The sequence below is a fragment of the Felis catus genome, chromosome C1, assembly GCF_018350175.1.
Source record: "Felis catus isolate Fca126 chromosome C1, F.catus_Fca126_mat1.0, whole genome shotgun sequence".
Lineage (NCBI taxonomy): Eukaryota > Metazoa > Chordata > Mammalia > Carnivora > Felidae > Felis > Felis catus.
In genome coordinates, this window is record NC_058375.1 from 200887926 (window position 1) to 200910043 (window position 22118).

At 54.0% G+C, this 22118-nt stretch overlaps 1 protein-coding gene across 1 annotated transcript; it reads right to left on the reverse strand.

Moving 5' to 3' along the window:
* Positions 1-267: 267 nt before the first annotated feature.
* On the reverse strand, positions 268-21728 carry IGFBP5 (insulin like growth factor binding protein 5). The gene is made up of 4 exons (XM_003991128.6): positions 20598-21728; positions 6849-7078; positions 6134-6253; positions 268-5006 (listed from the first exon to the last, which is right to left on the reverse strand). The coding sequence occupies exons 1-4, from the start codon at positions 20929-20931 to the stop codon at positions 4875-4877; spliced, it is 816 nt and encodes a 271-aa protein (XP_003991177.1). The 5' UTR covers positions 20932-21728; the 3' UTR covers positions 268-4874.
* Between the last annotated feature and the right edge of the window lie 390 nt (positions 21729-22118).

Consider the following 22118-nt stretch of genomic DNA (forward strand, 5'->3'; position numbering starts at 1 on the left):
ACAGTAGCTGAGCGCACATTGCCTAATTGCTCTAAGCACGTTGTGTCCGTTAACTCACTGGAATGTTTTGAACGGATGGAGAAGGGGGCGCTCAGGTTTGGATGGGAGGCTGGGTCTGGGGGCTCCTCTGTGGAGGGAGCAGGCCCGTCAGCCTTTCCTCTGCCTGGCCCTTTCTCCTTGCCCTCTGGAATGTGGCCTGAGGGGACCCCTGTGTGCCTCTCACCCTTCACCTGCCTCCCTGGGCCCTCGGAGGACGCTGACGCAGGCTAACTGAATGCATAACTTTATTAAATAAATGCTTTGTCATGACAAAAGACAAAGATCAAGGAGTAACATAAATTATAAGTTGAATAAATAGTATACAGCAATCTTCACTTTTTTAATAAAACGTGAGATCCTCTGGCTTTTTGTTTTTGTTTTTGTTTGTTTTATTTCCTCAGGTACAAAATGCTTAAACAGGAGGCGAGCCCCTCAGCCTGGTTTTATTTGCCGATTTATTTTTTCATCCTTTTCACCAGTAAAGATTATGAGCATTTATTTAAAAAAAAAAAGTTGAAAACAAAACAAGGGGAGAGAGAGAGTTATGGTATGTACGTACGTGAAACTACAAAGAGCTACAGTAATATGTGCTGTGGTTATTGCTGTCTTAAAAGAAGAAAAAAAAACCGGTAGGCAACTCGGAATCTGAAGGAATCTTGTCTGACAACTGTCTATCCGTGTGGGCTACTATGCGGTGGTGGTGGTGGTGGTGGTGGTGGTGGGAGATTGGGGACTCAGGCTGGTGGCCAGGGACCAGGGAGTGGGGGGGGGGACGGGCACGGGTGGCCGGTGCTCCCCACCTTCCCTTCCCCCATTGGAGAGGGGGCCAGAGTCTGTGAAAATGGCTAACCTATATACTCCATTAGAAAACCAAGAAAGTATGTTTAAAAAAAGAAACAAAAACCTAGGAGGAAAAAAAAAAGTGGAGAAAAGTGCAAAAATAAGTCTTGCACTTAGTGGTTTTAAAAATAAAGACAGTACAACACCCAGGTGGCCGGCTGGCAGGTCCCCGGCCCCTCGTGCCACCACTTCTCCAAACCCAGCCTCCTTTCTCTCAGAAGCCAAAAATGTCCTCTTTGAGCCCAAGGATTGCTTCTCCTTGGCCCACTCCCCTCTAGAGTTCCACGGGCACGGCAGCCCTCTCGGGGGGGCCGAGCAGAGGGAGAGGGGCAGCCGTGGGCCACCTTGGGGGGGGCTTGGCAGTTGAGTGGGGTAGCCGTGTGGCTGCCACCAGGCTGGATGGTGGGAGAGCAGAGGTCAGGCCCCCCTCCCCCAGGGGAGGCTGACCCTGCGGTTACCATGGAGACTGATGAGGTGGTGACAGCAGGGCCGGGGGTGGGGGGGGTGGGAAATGGGTGAGGAGACAGGAGGTAGACCCCACGGCCTCCTGGGCCTCCCGTCCTCCCCTGTGGGGAGTTGAATGTCTCCAGGCCTGCCTGTCCAGGCCTGGCTGTCTGAGAAACTTTCGAGTCTCCTCCGTCCCAGATGCCCTGCTTTGCTCAGGTGGGTGGGGAAGCTCTGGGGGAAGGAGGCTCAGTCCTGGCTAGGCCTCCTTCAGTCAGCGGGAACCAGTGGAAATGACGGATATCCTCTCGCTGCTAGAGTGAGGCATGAGTCAGAGGGGGATGGGAAGAGGCCCGCTGTCGGGTGGGTGGGTGGGGCGGGGGCAACACTGAGTCTTGAGGCCACAGAAAACCCGGAGCCTAAGGCCTCTAGGTGGATAAACAGCAGCCGTCAGGCAGCCTGGAGTCAAGAAGATTCCTGCTCAGGATCCCAGCTGGTGGCGTTGCCCACCTGCCTCTCCTCCTGCCCTGCCCCGGGCTCGCTCCTCGATGGGGACATCTTCCTCGATGACTGCCTTTGCAGGCCAGGCCTCCCTCTCATCCTGGGAGGTCACTCTCATCCGTCACGAAGGTCCAGCATCCTCCGGGGAGTGGCCAGCTGACCAGAGTCACCCTCTGCAAAAGCACTGGCCTCACAGGTTCGGGTGAGGCGGCCTGAACGGCTGGTGGAGTGAAACCAGACCATCCTCCCCCACCTCGTGGCCGACAGCAAAGAGCCGAGATCAGGGGCAGACGCCCGTTCAGAGTCCAGTAAGCAGCAGGGGGAAAGGAGGGGGCCCCTCTCAGGAACCAGGTCCAGGTCTTGGGAGGGGTGTGGGAAGGGGTATGCAATCCCTGGCTCAGTCTTTTCTTAGGGGCAACGGCACCCCAGTATCCACTTGGCAGATCCCAGTTAGAAGACTGCTCAAGATCCACAGAAAGAAAGGGCAGACAGAAGAGTGAGGTGGGAAAGGTTTACAATACTGGCCTAAGACACAGAAACGTGAGTCGGGGGCTTGGGGACAGTTGTGCAGAGAGATGGGGCGCACGGACGCAGCAGGTCAAGTGAGTCCTCACGGCTGCCATCCCCATAGGGCCCTCTGTCCTATGACAATCGACCATCTTTCCTGTCCCAGCCAACTGTCCAGTTGGGGGGGCAGGAGCCCCCCCCTCCCCGAGTTCCATAGCTACAAGTTTCCCACCAGCTGAAATCTATCTGCTTCTCTGCCGTCCCTCTTCACTGCCCCAAGTTCGGTGTTGGGGTGGCCTCCATGGTGCCACGCCATCGGGAGAGAGTGGAGAGAGCTGTGTTCACGGCAAGAAGGGGTCTCCTTTGCCAGTTTCCTGCCCTTTCCTGGCAGGTCTTCTCGAGCCTCAGAGGACAGCCCCACGGCTGCCAATCCGTGGAGGAAGTCAACAGGGATGGGAATTTTCCTGGTTCAAAATCTGGCTGCCAAACGACAGCACCCTTGGAGCATCCATTTCCTGGTCGTCCTGGCCTCTCGTCCATCCTCCACACCGAGGACAAAGCCTGCACCGGCCCGTGTGGGTGGAGAGCTCGAAAGACTCTGGCCTCAGTCCCTCCTTGCGGGTTGAAGGTAGCCACCTGAGCGCATGGTCTTGTCCCTTCAAAAGCACAGCCAGTCTCTGCCGATCCTTGCTCCTGTCCAGCAGCGAGGGTCTAGAACCTGCCTAAAGTTGCCCACCTTACTGGCCCTCAGGCCTGGATTAAGCTCATTTCTCTCTGAGAAACTGTGCCCCCATCTTCCTCTTTCTTTCCTCTCGAATCCCAAAGGGTGTAGGGGGTGGGGAGCCAGGGAGGCTTCTCTTGGCTCTGTCCTCCTTTCTGTTGCTTTGCTCCAAAGCTAGAACAGGGCAGTCCCCCTGCCCACTACCCCCGTCCCTCCAGCCCCCGTCCCTCCCTATGCCCTCTACGTGGGCCTGCGCAATGCAATCACTTTTACTGTTCCCCTGTATTTAAACCGGTTCACTTCCATCGCCCCTGCTGCCACCTCTCACTTCAGTCTCTCTCCCGCTCTGCCAGCGTGAAGGCCCAGAGAGGCTTTCAAAATGCAGGCTCTGCCCGGATGAAATGAAAAGGCTGGGCAGGACCAGGGGGTCCAACTTGGAGCTGGTGTGCGCGACTGGTGCAGGGCCCAGAGCCGGTTACTTCTGGAGGGTCTAAAGGATGTGCTGGAGGGGAGGGGGAGGGGGGACGGTGCACGCAGGGGCAACGCACCATCGAGAGCCCTCATCTACCTGGCTCGGTGGTACCTATGGACACCCACACACGCGTACGGGGAATCGTGAAAAAATCCAACACCGTGGCCCGCCCAAGGTTGCGTTTGCCCCTCAAGGGAGGCTGGCCAAACCAGAGTTAAGGGTTGTGTTAGAAGAATTTGGGTTTTCTTGGTTTTTCCCCAAATGAGGAAGTTCCTCAGTGCCCCCAGAGGAACTCCTTTGAAAAGTTAATGCAAACCTTTGAAAGAAAGGAAAGAAGAAAAAAAAAGAAAGAGAATAGATTTATATGCCTTATAGATCACTACATGGAGCCTCGTAGATAAATACGAGGCCACATTGTTTTCAGCCTATCCTCCCCCACAGAGGCCGTGCTAATGGTGAATTGAGTGCAATGAGGGGCTGAAATCACCGTGCGTGTCGGCATGATCTAGTCACCCTGGAAGGGCAAGTCTGTCCACTCCGGGCGTGTGTACTGGGTTCTAAACGTCTGCACGGGGAGTGAAAGACGTACACACAATCTTTATGTATCTGCTTAGGAAAAATCTATCTCTCTAATGACACTCGGTTATTCATTTGCTCTGTTTGGAGAAGAATGGAATGCATTTTAGTTTTTAGAAGTTTTGGGGAGGGAGAACCCTCTGCCGGGTGAGAGGGGAGGAGGGGCGGGTGGGAGCCATGCAGCTCGCTGGCTGGAGGTGGAGACAGATCCAGGAGAGGCACTGACCCCTTCTGTCTTTTCCTTTCTCCCCCTGCATCCAATCCAGTCGGGAAAACCCCCAAGGGTGTCATCGAATGCCACACCTTGGGCCCTACCTTCTAGTGCCCAAACGTCTCCCAACTCAGGCCAGGGCTGGACACGACAGGTGGATCCAGCCACGGTCCCGGTGATCTATCCTTCCTGCCCACATTCTTCTTTCCTTTTTCGAAACTCGGTTTGTCTCCCCCTCTCTTCTACACGTGCACTTTCTTCCTTTCTCTCTCATGTTCCTCCTCCCTTCCCCTCCCTGTCCATTCAACTTGCTTCAAAAAGAAAACCATTTTCAAAGGGGGGGGGGGTCTCTTAGCTTTTTGCATCTCCACTGTTGCCGGTTTGAAAGTTGAGACCTTGCTAGAGATTCCGAGGTCCTCAGTTTCCTCAAATAGATAGATATATGTATTTTTTTTTTCCCTTAAATGAGATGAAATGAGTGGCGTCCTGGGGTGGAGGGAGGTGCTGGCTTGAGTCGGGGCTGGGGGTGGGACGGGGCGAGGGAAGGATGGGGAGGGGACGCATCACTCAACGTTGCTGCTGTCGAAGGTGTGGCACTGAAAGTCCCCATCGACATACTCCATGCCTGGCAGCTTCATCCCGTACTTGTCCACGCACCAGCAGATGCCACGTTTGCGGCCGCGGGAAGGCTTGCACTGGGGTGGGGAGAGCGACAGGCAGTGAGGGTGGCTGTCCCCGGAGGCTCTGCTCCTGTCTGGCCCTTGTCTTCCCTGCCCCCAGACAGATTCTCAACCCCGACCTCAGCCGTGGGGATCCAGTAAGCCCCCTGCACGGGGATGGCCCCAGGGAAGATGCTAACTTAGACAGTCGGCCCTTGATTAGCTCTTACAAGCTCTTTTTTATGTCACCCATTCAGGTGGGTGCTCTCCAGGCGTTCTCCAGGCGGCTACATGATGACGAAGGCGGTGGTGGTGATGTTACCGGGCATCACTTGCACAGCTTCATCATGTAGCAGACCGAACTGCTGAACACTCACTACATAGAAGGTACTGTTCTAAGGGTTTTACAAAGAAGGGTCCGTTATCCCTCATAACTGCGTAGGGACAATGGGTGCAGTCATCAGTTTGCACAAGAAGCTGGAGGCAGAGACATTAAATGACTAGGTAAGGGGGACACAGCTCATAAGTGGGAGAGCCAAGAATTGCCCCAAGGCTACCTGGCTCTTGACCCCCGACCCTTGTGGACCATCAGTGTCAGTCACCTGGGAGGGAACGTGTTAGCAATGCAAAATTCCCAGAGTTCCATCCCAGAAAACTCTGGTCAGCAATTGGTGTTTTAATAAGCCACTTCCCAGGAAGTGTGAGAACCACTGGCCTGAGGTAATGGGGTACCACTTGAATAGGCTCAATAGTCCGTGTTGCCCAAAGGGCAGGCTGGCTGCGAATGGGATGTAAATTATCTTCGGGGTGGGGGGTACCTGCTGAAAATAGGTTTTGAAGTCATCATCTGCAGCCGTATGTATTTCTGTGTGTGGGGTTGTCAGAAAATAGTAGGTACAACGTGCGATGTGACATAGTGATATAAAGCTTCCTTTTTAAATGGATTCATGGAAACAAGGTGGATCATTAAAACTTAAGTAGATCATAGCACAGGAGGGAACGGGGAGCCCGACGACCGGGGTACCTGCACGGAGACCGGGGGCTCAGGAAACACTATTGTTAATGAAGGAAATCTTAAGCATTCAGAGGTAAAAAAAATTTCTGGCAAGTGCCATTTCAGGAGCCCTCTGAACCTGGGGGCAGGGGCGGGGTGGGTGGCGTACCTGCTTCCTCTTGTAGAATCCTTTGCGGTCACAATTGGGCAGGTAGACGGCGCGGGGCACCATGCGTGGGCTACCTTTGAGCTCCTGCAGGGAAGCTTCCATGTGTCTGCGGCAGGGGCCCTGTGTGAGGACAGCAGGGGTGAGGGACACGGCGGCACCCAAATGGAAAAACCACCTGTATACGCAGAGCGCGTGGCCGAGGGCATGGGGGCTGAAGGGTCTGTCGAGACTGTCGCTCCAATTACTTGCTACCTAAGATCTTTCCTCCTCTGGGAGGAGCCTGCGTGTGACTAGACAGGAAGACACATGCTCCCCCTTACCTGCCACAACACCCACCCTCAGCTCTTCCACTCTGCCCTGATTACATCCGGGGTGGTCGTCGGCAGATGCCCTAGGGGAACGTGCAGCCTCTGCCCAGGTGACGTCGCAGCTCCTGGTGTGTTTGCTGTGGCAGCCCAGCACCTTCCTTGAATGAGCACCGCCTCTACTCCCGGGGTTCCTCGGTCAAGCCCCGAGGCCTGATAAACGTAGGCTCTGAAAATCCTCCTGAATCCCAAGCTGATCTGAGCAGTAGGCCCTCAGCTAGGCCCGGCCAAAGCACCTGCTGCCCACGGATGCTCATTTAGAAGCAGGGGAAGGTCAAAAGTCAGGGGAGTGGCAGCGGTGGCCAGGTGCGGATGCCGACAGAGATGAGGAGAGAATCCTCGAGACTCACCTGCTCGGATTCCTGTCTCATCTCAGGGGCAGAGATGACCCGGGGGTGGGCAGTGTTCTCAGCGCCCCCCACAAACTTGGACTGGGTCAGCTTCTTTCTGCGGTCCTTCTTCACGGCCTCGGCCTTCAGCTCGGAGATGCGGGTGTGCTTGGGCCGGAAGATCTTGGGCGAGTAGGTCTCCTCAGCCATCTCGGAGGTGGTTGGTTCCTCGTGCTCACGGGAGTCTCTCTCTGCAGGAGAAGGAGGCAGAGGATCAGCCTCAGGGGTAAGATGCAGGCTGTTGGGGGAAAATAGGTGACAGCCCAGCATGGACAGGAAAGGCCAAGTCTATCCTATGTGGGGTCTTTGTGCCTCCAGGACTGTTGGAGCTGGGATGGATTCTGACTTGGGCAACTGGGATAGGAGTAGGACGGTCCTCGGGATCTAGGCTAGCAGGGTGGTGGTGGGGACCATCACGAAGAGGAGGAGATCTGAGAGAGCCAGACGTGTGGGGCTTGGAGGGGAGCAGTGCTGGTGGCGGGGTGGGGGGACCTGGAACCCTTGAGCTGGCTCTGTGTTCCGGGCCCTGGGAGGCTGGAACATAAGTCAGCTCCAGGCCAAGAGAGGCTGACAGCTGGCTGGGGCTGGAGCAGTTATATATAGGAGAGACTTGGTGACAGTCTATACTTAGCTGACTTATGACCTTTAAAGAAGCAGGACTTTGTTCATTTATTTGTTGATCTGTTAATTCTACCCCTAGCCTTTTCTCCCTCCACAGACTTCCAGTACATTCCTCTCTCCTAGGCACCCTTCTCTGGGTCCCCACGTCTCCTCTCAGCTCTTTGACCCCACCAGCCTCGGCAGACACAGAGCCGCTCTTCCCAGTCGGTCAGGGCGTGGCCAGGATGCCCAGAGCAAGACCAGGTACAAGGTGGGGCGGGTGGGGGCAGGGAGGCCCCGTCTACAACGCCTCTTTTCTTTTCAAATTTTAGAAAGAGAAGACAGGGCTCTGGAGTGACCCCGACTGACTCAAATGAGGAGAGGGAAGATCCGGTCCCCTGCCCACTCCACCGTCACTGGGCTCCCCAGGAGCCATGAGGACAAGGCACCGGGATGGGAAATGGAGGGAGAGCACTCCAAGTGGATGAAGGGATGCACTGGGAAGGAGAACCTTGGTGGGAAGACACTGTTTTGTGTCCCCCGGGCAGAGGCCCTCTTCCCAGGGGGAGTTCCAGGTGTGGGGTAAGGAAGGCGTTTGGGGACCCGGCCTAACCCGGTCAGGATGGCAGGTGGCAGGAAGCACCTGGGCACCTGTTTGTCTCTTGGCTTGGGATTTGTCAAACTTAAGTGAATAGGTATCCGGTCTTTAAGGCCCTGGCAGGGAAGTTCCCCGCCCCGAAGGAGCCTCCACAGGTTTGCAGTGTTTTGGGTGGGGGTTAGCTGATTTGGGTATTTATCCATAGGCAGGGAAGTAGTCATCGGAGAGGAAGAGGACAGGAAGAGAGCAAATGGCGGAGCAACAGGCGGGCTTTCTCTGAGCAGAAAACTCAGCGCCAGGTCCCCACCCCCCACTTTTGGTCTTTCCCTCCCTCTTCCCACCTCGGCTTGACTCAGTGGAGTCAAGCAAACCTGCTGTGATGACTAACTGGCATGGTGATGTGCCTGGCAGATGGAGGATGCCTAAGGAGTGGGGTTTGGAGCAAACCAACTTTTCTTGGTTGCAGGACAAGTTAGGATGGGGTGCGGCACAGGGAGGAGCAGAGCCGGCTTGGGGTGGAGGGGGTGACTCAGTACAAATTGAAAGGCTAGGGCTCTGTTATCTAGTAACTTAGTCCCAAACCCGAGGCTCAGGTCTTGGGGAGAGATGCGTGGAAAGGAAAAGCCAACTGTGGCACAGAGGGTTGCTGAGCTCATCTTGCTGGGTGATCTGAGACACTTCACTCAATCTCTCTGGGCATCACCAAGCATTCGGACTTTTAACAAGCAGTTGACAGCTGAGGTAGGAGACAGGACAAGAGATGGTTGCCACTGAAAGGTTGGGGGCGTTCTGGGGTGCATGGCCACACCCTTTCCCTAATTGAGATGATAACCACGGGAAGTGAGGGAGGGTGGGGGGTGGGTGGGCCAGATGCCGACCAGCACCTGGCAGAGGGCTGAGTGTCTCCTTCAGAAACTGCTCCAGCCTGGGCTGCAGGACCAGCAACTTGTCCTCAGGGGCACCTGCAGGGCCGGGCTCCGGGAGTCACCTCTTTCATGGGAGAGACCCCAGGAAGCTGCTTACCTCCAGGGGCTGGCTGTACCAGCTCCTGGAACCCTTCCAACGGATCCCCGGGTCCACGTCCCTGTGTCCAAGCAGGAACAAGTACACCCACGTTGTCTCAGGGTGCTCTTTCTACTTCCTGAAGACATCTGGGATGGGAGCGCCACCCATCCTCCTCTGGCCACCTGTTTTGCAGGGGCCCCTCCGTCCCTTTGGTCAGAGGTTGTCATCCTCCAGATCTCGTGTCACCTCTCACGGAGCTCCTCTTTCTGCCTTGTGGGCCTGGCAGCATGTTGGCTCACAGCACTCCATATATCGACAGCTTTTCTCAAGACTCTTCGCCTCTTAGGACTTTTTCTAGGAAGTGCTATGGGCCACGCTTACCCTGGACTCACTCTTCCTGGCAGGAGGACGGGGCTGTTAACAGTGGTTCCATAAACTCGGGAGCAAATTTTCCTTGACCTTAGTCCTTTCTCTGAAGGTGTTCAAATACGGCCTCGGGGCTAGGCACATGTTGATATAGGAACATGATGCAGATCCCTGTAAGTTCTCTGAGGAACTCAAAACACTCCTGCAAGCCCTCTCTCCTTCCCCGGGCTCACCAAGGCGGGGTTCCCGAGGGCACACCCTCCCCAGCGCACAGGCTCTTTGGCTGCTTCTGAACTTTAAGTTTTGATGTGCCTCCTGGTTTTTGGTGCCACTTAACCCCACGGGACCTCTTACTTAGGCAGCAGGACAGTCGAGTATCAAAGATACTAATCAGGGTCTTGTGGTCACCTGCAGTCTCCAGAGACAGCGGAAACGTGGCACCAAGCCAGCGCAGAGCTACGAAGATTAAAAAGCTGGAAAGTAAGACCGGAGCTGGAATGGCAGAGCCGGGTAGCCCTACTCAGCTGCTTCCCGGCCAAGCCATAAATAGGCGTTCAATTTGGGAAGGGTTTAAGTTTTGGGTGAGACAGGCAGGCACAGGTAGCTGGCTGCTCCTGCACTTTTTCATCCAGAGGATATGGACCAAAGCTGCAGAGGGGATTTAGGGGAAGACTTCCTGGTGAGTTGCCCGGGGGGGGGGGGGGGGGGGCCCTGAAAGGCAAGGGAACTTCAAGGGGCAGGGGGTTCTGGAAGCTGGTCCAAAAACAGGTCAATACCTCCGCATGGCCAGTAGATGGCGGAGGAGACTGACGGCCACACAACATGTTTCCAGTGCTTCCAAGGACTGCAAGCAATTTTAAAATCTGGGATTTGGGTGCTTTCCTCCTCTACTTCTGTGACAGCTACCCAAGTCCTCTCCTTCTCTCTGTGTGTCTGCAGCATGCATTTGAGGAGTCGTGGGGATGGCCAGTGAGGAACTGGAAAAAAACCCACCTGTGGACACAGTGGGAGAGTGGGAGGCTTGTTGGGGAGGGGGAGGGACGGACAAGGCCGACCTGTGCATAAGCCCGTGTTGCTTCTCTAATCTGCAGCTGACAAGTGATCTGGGGTGGAAGAGAGACATGCCCAGGGCCTCCCTTCCCATCTCTGGATGTCATTTTGAAAGGATTCTGCAGCAGATGGAAAAGCGGCATGTTCGGTTATTGTTCGCTCCTCCACGGGATGGTGGAGGCAGGGCCCTTTGATCCCGCAATCTCACCCAAAGACTGAGGGAGTGAGGGCTAACCCGTCATCCTGATGGTTGCCTTTCAGGTGGGTTCTGAGTCTGGTCTGCCTTCCAAGCTCAGTCATTCCAACCAGCTCCCTGATGGCCCCAGCCCCTGCCACATCAGGGTGGCCAACTCCATTCCTTTTCCGTTCATAAGGTGCTCCCGGTTCAGAGCACTGCCCCAGCATCCAGGGACACAACACGGCCGTTCCTGCACCGACAGGAACACCTCCTGGAGGGCTGTGCCATTGCCACGGCGCAGCAGTCACAGAGGGTGTCTGGCTGTAGGCCCAGCTGCTATGCACCCGGAGGCACCCTAGGGTGGGCAGGTCTACTCACAGAGGAGTATACGATGCATGCTTCCTACCCAAATGCCACCGTGCTGTCCACATCCAACCTCTGGCTGCCTCTGCTCTCTCGCAGGGGCCGGACGGTGCACCAGCAGGTGCATTCTGATTCCATCCTTCTCCCCAGCCCGGTGACGGAGGTGTCGGGGACCCGCTGCTCCCTGCAACCTAACCCTCCATCCTGGGGCTCCTAGTCATGCCCTGGCATCATTAACTCCCTGCTCCTGGGCCGGCGGTAGTTTCCCAATCTATCTTAACCTCATAATCGAACTTAAGAGAAAACGGGGTGGCCCAGATATTGCGACTTTGCTTGCGGAAATTGAAGAAACCGAGGCGTATTCGGAATTCACAGCTCCGGAAGAATGTAGCGCTTTGCCAGGCCACCTGGACCTGGGGAAGGGACAGTCTCTTTTTCTAGCCAGGAGACAAGATGGGTTTGCCCAGAATCTCTACAAGGACTGAAAAGGGGAGCTGGGTTTCCTCTGGCCCTCACTCTAACTCCTTCTGTGGAATTTAAGCAGTACATTTCTTAAGCACACAGCTTTGTCATTTATCTTTTTCTCTCGATTATGTGGTAACCGGTATATAATCTTTAAATAGAGACAGGCACAGATTTCCCCAAGAGTTAAAGAGAAGTGGGTCTAGAAGCGTTTCTGTAACATAAACTCAGGCATGTTAGGGTTCCTTGGATGCCTTGAGAGGTCACATCACTCAGGCCCCTGCCTTTAAGCATTGAAGCTGCTGCAGAGGGAGCCAGAAAGCCGAGGAATTAGTCTTAGAGGAACGGGAACAAGGAGGGATCCCCGGATTTACTGGACTTCTTTGATCTAAGGTTGTGCTCTCCAATACAGTACTCACTAGCCACATGTGGCTACTTAAATGAATAAATATTAAATCAAATCACGAATTCAGCTCCTCAGTCACTCTATCCACGTTTCAAGGACTCAGTAGCCACAGCGGTGAATGGCTACTGTGTTGGACAGTGCACGTATAGAGCATTTTCATCATCGCAGACAGTTCTACTGGACAGCTGGTCTGAGGGCACTGATCTGTGCCTGGGTGTGGCTAGACGCTTTGAGCCCCCTCCCAACCTTGCCCTGTTTCGAAGCCAGCCCACATCCTCCTGCTTTTTGCGAGGACAGGAGGCTTACTGGGAAATGATGGATTGGCGGCTCACTGTTTAAAAAACCGTGAGACACATTTCAGTCTCCTGAAGTCTGATCGTTTCCCAGCTGTGGATGCCATATGAATCAATCACACTGTGCGCATGCCCTTGCATAAACAGAAAGGGGACAGGGCGGTAGGGAGAGGCTGCTGAACCTTCCTGGGGAATTGCAGTGTCCCTCCTCCTACCCATTTCATCCCTGGCCCGTGTCTGCCTTGCCCTAGTCTCTCCTGGAAGACACTGTTTTCTTTTCCTCCATGGTCAGCAACAGACGTGCATGTTCTGGGCTCTTTTTAACCTGAATTATGGTCTGAGAAGGACAAAAGCACCGTCTTTTCAAGAGGAAAACAAACCCAAACAACCGTCATCCTAAGGGACAGTTGCAGAAGACACTGGAGGGGAACTTTGACCTGGGGTGAGAGACAGAGGTCATGAGCAGGTTCAGAGAGTCTGTGAATAGACAGGGAGGCCATTAGGCTTACCCCGCTGAGCTCCTTGACAGCCCCTGCCCCATTTCAGGCCAGGAAAACTAAAGTACTCAGGTGCTCTAAGCCAATGGACAAGTTGGTCAACAGGGATATGTGACATCTCTCTCCTAAGCAGAGAAAGAAAGACGGCATCTAGCATAGCGGGTAAGCAGTCAGAACAAGAGTCAGACTGCCAGAAAGTCTGATCACCAAGCCCAGGTAAGAGAAACCAGTCCCTACCTCGAGAACTCCCTCCAGAAGTTTCCCCTTGTCTAATTGCATTCCTAATTCCTAATTGCAATTTCTAATTGCACCGAGGTTGCCTAGATGGCACAGATGTGGCTGCTGTCAAGTCGGTAACACTCCCCAGAATGAAAGGCCAAGGTCTCCCTCACACATCTTCCACCGTCCTGGGATCAGAGGTAAAGAAAAAACGCCCCTCATTTTACTTCCCCTAGGGCCCAAGTAGGATTCAGGGCTGCAGCTCCGGTACACAGATCCCTGGAAGGCAGCTGGCGGTAACTTTACATATAAGAAACACACACTTATGCACACTGAGCCTTGGGGCGCCTGGGTGGCTCAGTTAGTTGAGCGTCCGACTTCAGCTCAGGTCACGATCTCATGGTTCATGAGTTTGAGCCCCGCGTCGGGCTCTGTGCTGACAGCTCGGGGCCTGGAGCCTGCTTCGGATTCTGCGTCTCCCCCTCTCTCTGCTCCTCCCCTGCTCACGCTCTGTCTCTCTCTCAAAAACAAATAAAGATTTTAAAAAATTTAAAAAAAAAAAGAAGAAATACACACTTACGCACAACGTCAAGATCTCTTGCCAGGTTTCTCTGGAGCTGGTGAAGGTGGAGCATGCTCAGTAGAAATGTCTGTTCCCTACAGACATCCCAAACCAGAAGGGAGAGGAGGGGCCAGGTGGAAAGCAGCCTCTGAATGGAAAAGGGGGGGAGGCGGGGAGGAGACACTTGGCCATTTCTCTGACCTGGCTACACTTCCACTCATGACTCATCACAGTCCATTCAGAACCTTACAATTAGGCAGCCACATTCCCTCAAAATGGTCCTGGATGACCAGAAGGGGGTGGCAGGGAGCAAACAGACAGCGAGAATGCTCTCTGGTCCCCCTAAGAATAGAGTGGCTAGGGGTCAGAGAAGAGTCCTGTTGTGTCTGGCAATCCAGACTCAAGACTCTTCCTTTTGGACTCCTTGGATGCCGGAGGAGAGTAGGGACGTTATTTCCTTCCTCAGGTTGGGGAGGGGCTTGTGGTGGCCTCTATGCTGTCCAGTTACAGGGCCGCTAGCCACGTGTGGCTACTGAAGGTTGAAATGTGGCTAGTGGGGCTGAATTCAAGAATGTATTTCATTTAAATTAAATTAAACTTTTTTTTAATTTTTGTTTTTGCGAGCAAGAGACATAGCGTGAGCAGGGGAGGGGCAGAGAGAGAGGGAGACACAGAATCCGAAGCAGGCTCCAGGCTCCGAGCTGTCAGCACCGAGTCCAATATGGGGCTCGAACTCACAAGCCGCGAGATCATGACCTGAGCTGAAGTCTGACGCCTAACCGACTGAGTCACCCAGGCGCCCCTACACCTACATTAATTTAAATTTAAAAACGAATACTCGTTATTGGACCATTTTTGAGCATGTTTGGAACGACTCAGGTATGTGAATCCAGTTTTTCAACTGTCACTTTTACGAAACTTAAAGCTACAGATCAAGTATTTCTAGTGAAAATGTAGTGTCCCAATTGAGATGGGCTGTAGGTGTCAACTGCACCTCAGATTTCAAAGATTTAATGTGAAAGAAAGAACACAAAATCCCTCATTATAACTGTTTGGGCCTATGTTGAAACGATAATATTTTGGATATATTGAATTAAAATATATGGTTAAAATTAATTTTGCCCATTTCTTTTGCCTTTTTAAAAAATGTGGTTGGTAGAAAATTTGAACTGACATAGGTGGCTTGTATTATATTTCAACTGGCCAGTGTTGTCCTAAAGGGTCTGGAAGGACAGTCATCTTCTTCGGTGGGTGACAAAGAGACTGTGGAGCATATATGCTCAGTTCAGCTGGGATGGAACAATCTGAATGGTTTGGGATAACTGGAGCATCGTTGCAAGACATCGTTGCAAACCAGCAAAGGTCAAAGGAGCCCAGGTTTTGAGTGCAAATTCAGCTTCAGGATTTAGCGAGGGAAGGCCCACATCTGATGGTTGAGGTTGAGGCTCCAGGATGTATTAGCATGGCCTTTGGCAATTCTTCAGATCAATCTGAGGCCCCCATCTGTAATCAGGAGGCCTCTCTCTCTCTCTCTCTCTCTTCTCATTGGGAAAGATCGTCTGACATACTTGTATACGCTCAAAATCTGGTGACTTGTTCTCCTCCTTATCAACTCTTGTGGCTTGTGGTTTTCTCTCCCTCCTCCCATCCTGCCCCGCAGAGCTTGCCAGCTCTGGTCTCCCCATCCTGCTTGCCTGACTCCACAAAAGGCCTGTGCTGGCGGAGGCTGGTGGCCACAGGAAGCCGGCTGCTTCTGGCCACATTCTCCTTGGCCCCTGTGGGCCAAGGCACAGCCAAGGGGAAGCGAGGGCCTGCCTGCCTGGCTTCCCGCGGCCAGAGAGCGCCCTGCAGTTCAGGAAATGAGGTTTGGTACATGGATCCGAAGTTTGGGCTCAGCACTGCCCCTTTCCACTCTCCTTGCCCCTGCCTGTCCCTCACCAAACCACTGGCCTAAGCCAGCCTTGTTCCCAAGACCAGGTAGAGAAAGGAATGCGACCGAGTGGGATTGCAAATAAAAGGGGTGTTGCATTCTCTGCTTTGGGGCCACTTCACTTCCCATAAAACAGAGCACCCCCAAGTTCTGAGCCCTCCATTCACCTTCACACCCCCCACCATTGGGCTGTACTTGCCACAGCCTCGCTGCAGCTTGGGCCAGGCCCCAGGGACTAGTGAAGAGCCCGGAATGGCAGAATGGAGTATAGAATCAACAGGACTGTAAGACTGAGTTCTATCCACCCGACTCTGCTGCCAACTCCGCGCCTAATTTTGGGCAAGTGACTCAACACCTTCAGCCTCAGCGTCTCATCTGTAAAACCATTGCTTTGATTGGTGGGATCTGTGGGTTCCTTCCAGCATCAGCACTCTTTGGCCAATACCCAGACAATTCCTGGGGGCACACTAGGACCGAGCTAAGCCAAGTGGCCAGACAGGAAGAGCCACTTTGTCTCTCTGGATTTATATTAAACAAAAAAGAAAAAAAAAAAAAAGGACATCATAACAGAAATCATGGAAAGAAATGGAACAGGAAACAAAAGTGGAGGAACCTCTGTATGTGGGGCAGTGGGGAGGAGAAGCTTAGAACTGGCCTCCTTGTAGATTTGCTTATTTGTTTTTGCAAATAGGTAACAAATCTTATTGTTTTGGAAAACATATCCAGATGGCAATTTAAGGATGGTCTCCGGGGACTGCAACTTTTAGACCAACTGCAAAACGCAAAACAAAAACCCTAACAAAACCCCGCTGAACTGCCTCCTCGTCTCTCACCGAGTCCATTCTCCCGCCCTCTTCACTTGTACCCCGTGTTGGTCCCTCACTGGTACCTGCTCTGTTTATGGCATTCTTCCAGTTTCTGGATGCAGTGGGCTCGGAGTGTGCAGATCCCTTTTCTCAAGTTCTATGTTCTTACACATTAAATAGCCCAAGGTTGCAAAGGCATTGCTCAGGTACAAAGCAAAAACTTTAGACAAAAATCACCTTCTTTACCCCGCTAGCCACCTCCCCCTATCTCCCTTCCCCCCATCCCCCATTAAGGGGACCCGGACTTCTGTTGGGAATCCTGCTCTCGTGCCCTTTGCTGGAACCCTCGAGGTGACCTCTGCCTCCTAGGTCCGCCTGGTCCTCCCTCTGCAGCTTTAAGCCCACTTGCTGCTCAAAACCAACCACCCAAGCCCCAGGCTAACTGGCAGCTGCGTGGACTTAAAACTGGAGCCCTCAGGGGCGCCTGGGTGGCTCAGTAGGTTAAGCGGCTGACTTCGGCTCAGCTCATGATCTCGTGGTCCGTGGGTTCGAGCCCCGCGTCGGGCTCTGTGCTGACAGCTCGGAGCCTGGAGCCTGTTTCAGATTCTGTGTCCCCCTCTCTCTGACCCTCCCCCGTTCATGCTCTGTCTCTCTCTGTCTCAAAAATAAATGTTAAAAAAAAAAATTAAAAAAAAAACTGGAGCCCTCGGGGAAGCCCTCAGGGATTGCTGGGAACTAGAGGCTGGGGGTGGGGGCGGAGTGGGAAGGAGGGATAAGAAGAGACAAAAAAAAATATGGAAAGAAAATGAGCTCCCACTGTGGCCAACTGTCCATACTCTTCCAGCGTGAGCTGACACAGCAGAAAGAAGGGGCAGGAGGTAAGAAAAGTCCAGTTAAAAGCACCATCTCCTGTCTTCCTGACTCCCATTTTGGTTGGCTCAGGGCACAGCCAGCCTCTCAAAGACTTGTTTCAAAGGGAGGGGATGCGGGTGGGAAAGGAATCTGGCTCCTTCAGTTTTCCATGATCTTGTTCAACCCAGACACAAATTTGGCCAATAAACCTAACTCTGGAACTTGATTTCAACATGGCATTCGGACCAGGTTTGGAGTGGAAGCCAGGGTGATGGAGGCCAAACCCCTCAAAGCAGCAAAGGTCGAATTTATTTTTATTTAGGTAATTTTATTTTTTCTTTCCCAGAGCATACTTTCTGTCCTCTCTTATTTCTCAATGACAGAACTGAAACTCTAAACCCATTTCTCCCTGTATCCCAAGCTTAATGTCCCACAGGCTCAAGAAAGATCTCCCAGACCCGGACAAATATGTGGGCTGCCCTCCCTCCCAGAAAGCCACAGGGCTCCTTCTCCAAACAATGCCCAAGCAAAAGCCCGGTGCTTCCTTGACTCGACCCAGCTCACCGATATTTATTGAGCCTGGCTCAATAAATAGCTCCTGTCTCCCGCCTCCCTCCAGCCTTCACACACACTGCCCTCTGTTTCTGTATCTATCTTTGCCCCAGAACTGGCCAAAATAAAATGTAGGGCCCGGCGCGCTCCCAGCACCCAGTTCGCGGGCGGACTGGCTCTCCGGTTGCTCAGCAACGCGCCCAGCAAAACACCAGTCTCCGCCCGCCCGCCCTCGGCTCTTCCTCCCAGCAGCTTTGGCTGCCTGCCACCTCGCTCTCCTCAGCTCTCCATTTCGGATTCTAGAGATGCACTTTTTCTTTTGGTGAAAAAAAAAAAAATATATATATATATATATATGTATCTGTATCTGTATCTTTCTTTGCATGCGCATGTATCTTTTGATTTATGGGTGTGTGTGTGTGTGTGTGTGTGTGTGCATAATCTATATTTGTATGGCAACCGCAGGAGGGAGAGGCAAATCCAAATTCTCATTGCTGATTTTGGGAGGGGGACATGGCAGTGGGGTGTTGGGGAACAAGATTTTTGGCCAAAGGAGCCGACACTCTCCTCCCGCTCTCTGTTCTTTTCCCTCTTTTTATGAACCATCTCTGCCCTGTCTCCAACTTTTTGGGGACCCACTCAGCGGTTTTCGAGTTGAAGGGCGCTAGCCAGGAGCGCCCACTAGCGTACTATCGTCCGGAAGGAAGGGGGTCAGCTCCTGTAGCCGTTCCGAAACTGAGGTGGGTCAGGCACCTGCCGAAGGCGGGGTGGAGTCGCAAAGTCTAGGGTGGGGCGTGGAGGGTGCTACGTGTTCGCCGAGAGGCACCTTTTGGGTGGGGGTTGAGGAATGGGCTGCAGAGAATTCTAAAGGGCATCTTGCTTGGGACAAAAGCCAGTGTGTGTGTGTGTGTGTGTGTGTGTGTGTGTGTGTGTGTGCGCGCGCGCGCGCACGCGCGCGCGCGTATTACGTTGAACTGGAAAGTTGGCTGATGAGCCAATTTGCTCTTCCAGCAATTGCGCGCGCGTGTGCGCGCGCCCTGCGCGCACAACTTTCACACCAACCGCATCACACCAACCACACGGTTGGGCAAATAAAAGCGGGCCCAGAATGCGGCTGAGTGATACCTTGCATACTTTCGATGTGACCGGATTTTTACCCAGAGCGCTGGCTTCCAAGCCAGGAAATCGATTCATACCTTTTCTTCCCCCGTGCTAAGATTTTCCAAATCCACATCCCCCAAGATGAAGGCGGCCAGGACCGCCTTGGAAAGTGGCTCCTAATAAAAATAACTTCACAAACGGGCCTCTAGGGCCTCCGGGGCCTGCGTGTTGCCCTCTGTTCCTTTTTGCAGGCTGCAATTCGGAGAATGACAGCCTCTCGCAAAGTGGAGGGGCAGCCGCGGGCGACAGGCGAAACCTGCAAACTTTGCAGGGATCCAGGAAGAACCCAGGAAAGTTCTCCTGCCGCTTCTCAGGAGCGGACTCCTTTCCTGTATGATAATGTCTGTAGTTTGCAGTTAGGAAAACTCATGTTGGGTGCCCTAATGGACGAGATAGGAGGGAAGGGCATGGTCTCAGTAAGAAACTACACAGAAAAAAAAATTATTTAGCCAAGTCTTAACCCCTTTTGGAGAGAATAACCAGGTTGATGTTTCAGAACCCAGATTTTTGTGTCCAATTCACTGGACTTTTTAAAAAAAAAGTAAAATCAGGTCTAAGTCCAAACGGAAACCCCGTCTGGTGGTGGGGGCTGGGGGTAAAGAGGCAGAACTGTTCTGACTGAACTGATTGAACAAGTAGCTCTGTCAACCTTTTAAACCCTAGACGCCAGACACCGAGAATTTGGGGGCGGGGCAACCAGGGGGCGGGGCTACTGGAGGCGGAGGGGAGGCTCCCTGAGCGCGGCTTTTCCGTCTCCGCCCACTTGATTTTGCATTCTGCGTTTCCAGGGCCCCTCTTGCATTTACACCACACCCACTTGCGATCCGATTTGAAAGATTGAGGTGGTGGTGGTGGTGGGGAGATTAGCACTGGCGGGCAAGTTGTGATGTCTGAGTTTTCCGTCCCTTCTTGTCCCTCTACCCACCTTTCTTCCTAGGTGAAATCGGAATTTGGGCGGGGAAAAAGGAATTAGATTCGGGGACGAATACTCAGCACAGGAACCTAAACCTTACCCGTTCCTCCCCGCCCCCCGCCGCCCCCCCTCCCCACCGCCGCGGAGCGAGCTATTGTAATTTTTCCTTTCCCAGGAGGAAAGAAGGTATTTTGCATTGTACTATGTTTCACCATCTACCACAAGCAGTCAAACCAAGTCAAGAGCAATGGTGTGCACGTGGGAGGGGCATCAAAGCCCCCACCCTAAAGGCGTTAGCTTCCAAGCGTGCGAGCCTTGTGTGTGCGCGCGAGTGTGTGCAGGCGTAGAGGATAGAAATGTCAGGACGGACTGGGGAGGGGGGGGAGGGCAGGGACTGGGAGGCACAAAGGTGGAATCACCACAGCAGACCCGTAACGCCTCTCTCTCCAGGTCCCCAGTCAAAGCAATATTTTAACAAAAGAGATTTTCTTTATCAAGTCCAGAAAAAAACCGTATTGGGTGGGGGTGGGGGATGGAGGAGGGAATCGATAATGTAACATGCACCCTCTCAGATTGGAGACTGAGTACCCGGCGGTTTGGACCGGGAGACTGAACAGCAGCTCAGAGTCAGTATTCGGGAAGAAGGGGGAGGGTGAGAAGGGTGGGGGTAGGGGCGAGGAGAAGGAGCGAAAACCGCGAGAGAAGCTCGGCTAGAAAGCAGCCCGGGGTAGCTGGATCGGCCAGGCTCCAATTCCGAGGTGCCCGGACCCTCCCCACCCTCCTCCCCGGCTACACCCCGGCTCTAAGCCACTTGCTGGGCCAAGCGCGCGGGGCCAGCTTGTCCCGTGTCCCCCGGCCGTGCGCCGTGTAACTGACTGGCACACCGAGCGCGCTCACCGATCTTGGCTTGCTCGCGGTAGCTCTTTTCGTTCAGGCAAACCCCGCGGCCGTGCAGCAGGGCGTGCAGCGGCTTCTCCTCGTCCTGCCGGGGGAGGCAGCGCAGCCCCTGGGCGCAGCGCTCAGTGTAGACGCCGCACGACTGCCCCTCGGCCAGGGCGCAAGTAGTGCAGCAACCGCAGCCCGGCTCTTTGACCAGCTCGCAGCCCAGGGGGCTGGGGGGGCACATGGAGAGGGCTTTCTCGTCGCAGGGCTCGCAGTGCACGAAGGAGCCCAGGCCCTGGGCCAGCCCCGCACAGGAGGCCAGCAGCAGGAGGACCGCGGTGAGCACCATCTTCTCCGTGTCTTCCCCTTTACCTTGGGGCGGGGCACGAGAGCGAGAGTGTAGGGAGAAAGGGGCCAGGGGGGCGCCCGGAGAAATTAAAAAAAAAAAAATTTTTTTCTGGCAGGTAGAGCAGGTGCCCTCCCCCAGACAATTGCAAAATGTAGGGAGAGATGGAGGGCTGAGGCGCCCACGATCAAGTCCCAAATGCAAGGACTAAAGGACTTGCAACAGGTTGGGGGGAGAAGAGCTGCGCCAGGTGCACGCGGAGGGAGTGGAGGCCGGAGAAACAACACCCCCCCGCGCTCGGCGGGACCCGGTCAGAATTACAGGGAGGAAAAAGCCAAAAATTGTTCACCCCAAAACAACCACCGGAATAACGCGCTCGGAGGCTGTGGAGGAGAAGGGGGTGGGGGCGGGGGAGAAAAATGGGTCTGCCTTCAAAAATTTTGTTTAAAATCTGAAGTATACCCTGCTCCTCTCTACCCTTCAGCTGCCTGCGGCGCGCGGCTGCCGCGGAACAGGTAAGAGGCGGCGGCTGTGGCCGCGAGGGTGGGGGGGGAAATGTTGAAATCAAGAAATTAAAAGAAAAAAAGCCCCCAATCCAAAACCCTAACACCTCTTTGCTCCCACTCTGCCACCACCTCTTCGAAATTCTCAGGTTCCGCGTGAAGCTCGGAGAAGGGTGCAAACGGAGGCGGGGGGAATTAAAAGGAGCAAAAAAGGAGAAAAAACCCTACACCGATTTGCAGCTGTTTCCTAGCTCTTTTCCCCGGCAGAAGTTTCCAAAGAGACTACGGGCTCCGGTGGAGCAGGCGCTTTTAAATAGACGGCCCCTGGCTGCCAGCCAGTTTGTAGCTGCTATTTGAGCTCCCCAACACCCAACCCAGGCGAGGGTGCCAAGGAGCTTTGCAGTACAAACTCACACGGGGTGGGGGTGGGGAGAGGCCTTCTAGACACACGGGGGCTCCCCTGAGCTCCCGGAACAGGGCCCTCCTCCCCCCGGAATGTAAGAAAGGGGCATGGGGGACAGGGCTGGGCTGCCTACAGGGGGAGGAGGTGGGGGGGGGGCGAGTGGAAGAGAGAATTCAAGGAGGTGGTGGACACAATGAAGAGTAACCCGGTCTCCCCCTCCCTCCCACCCCTCAACTAGCCAAGGCTCGGGCTGCCTGGAGAAGCATTTTCTTATTAGCCAAGTG

Excerpts from the sequence above, each read along its gene's own strand:
- IGFBP5 (XM_003991128.6), bottom strand. The coding sequence starts at position 20,931 with ATGGTGCTCACCGCGGTCCTCCTGCTGCTGGCCTCCTGTGCGGGGCTG. Across the intron at positions 7,079-20,597 it reads CCGCGAGCAAGCCAAGATCG|AGAGAGACTCCCGTGAGCAC; the intron begins GTGAGCGCGCTC and ends CTTCTCCTGCAG. Across the intron at positions 5,007-6,133 it reads GATTCTACAAGAGGAAGCAG|TGCAAGCCTTCCCGCGGCCG; the intron begins GTACGCCACCCA and ends TCCCCACCCCAG.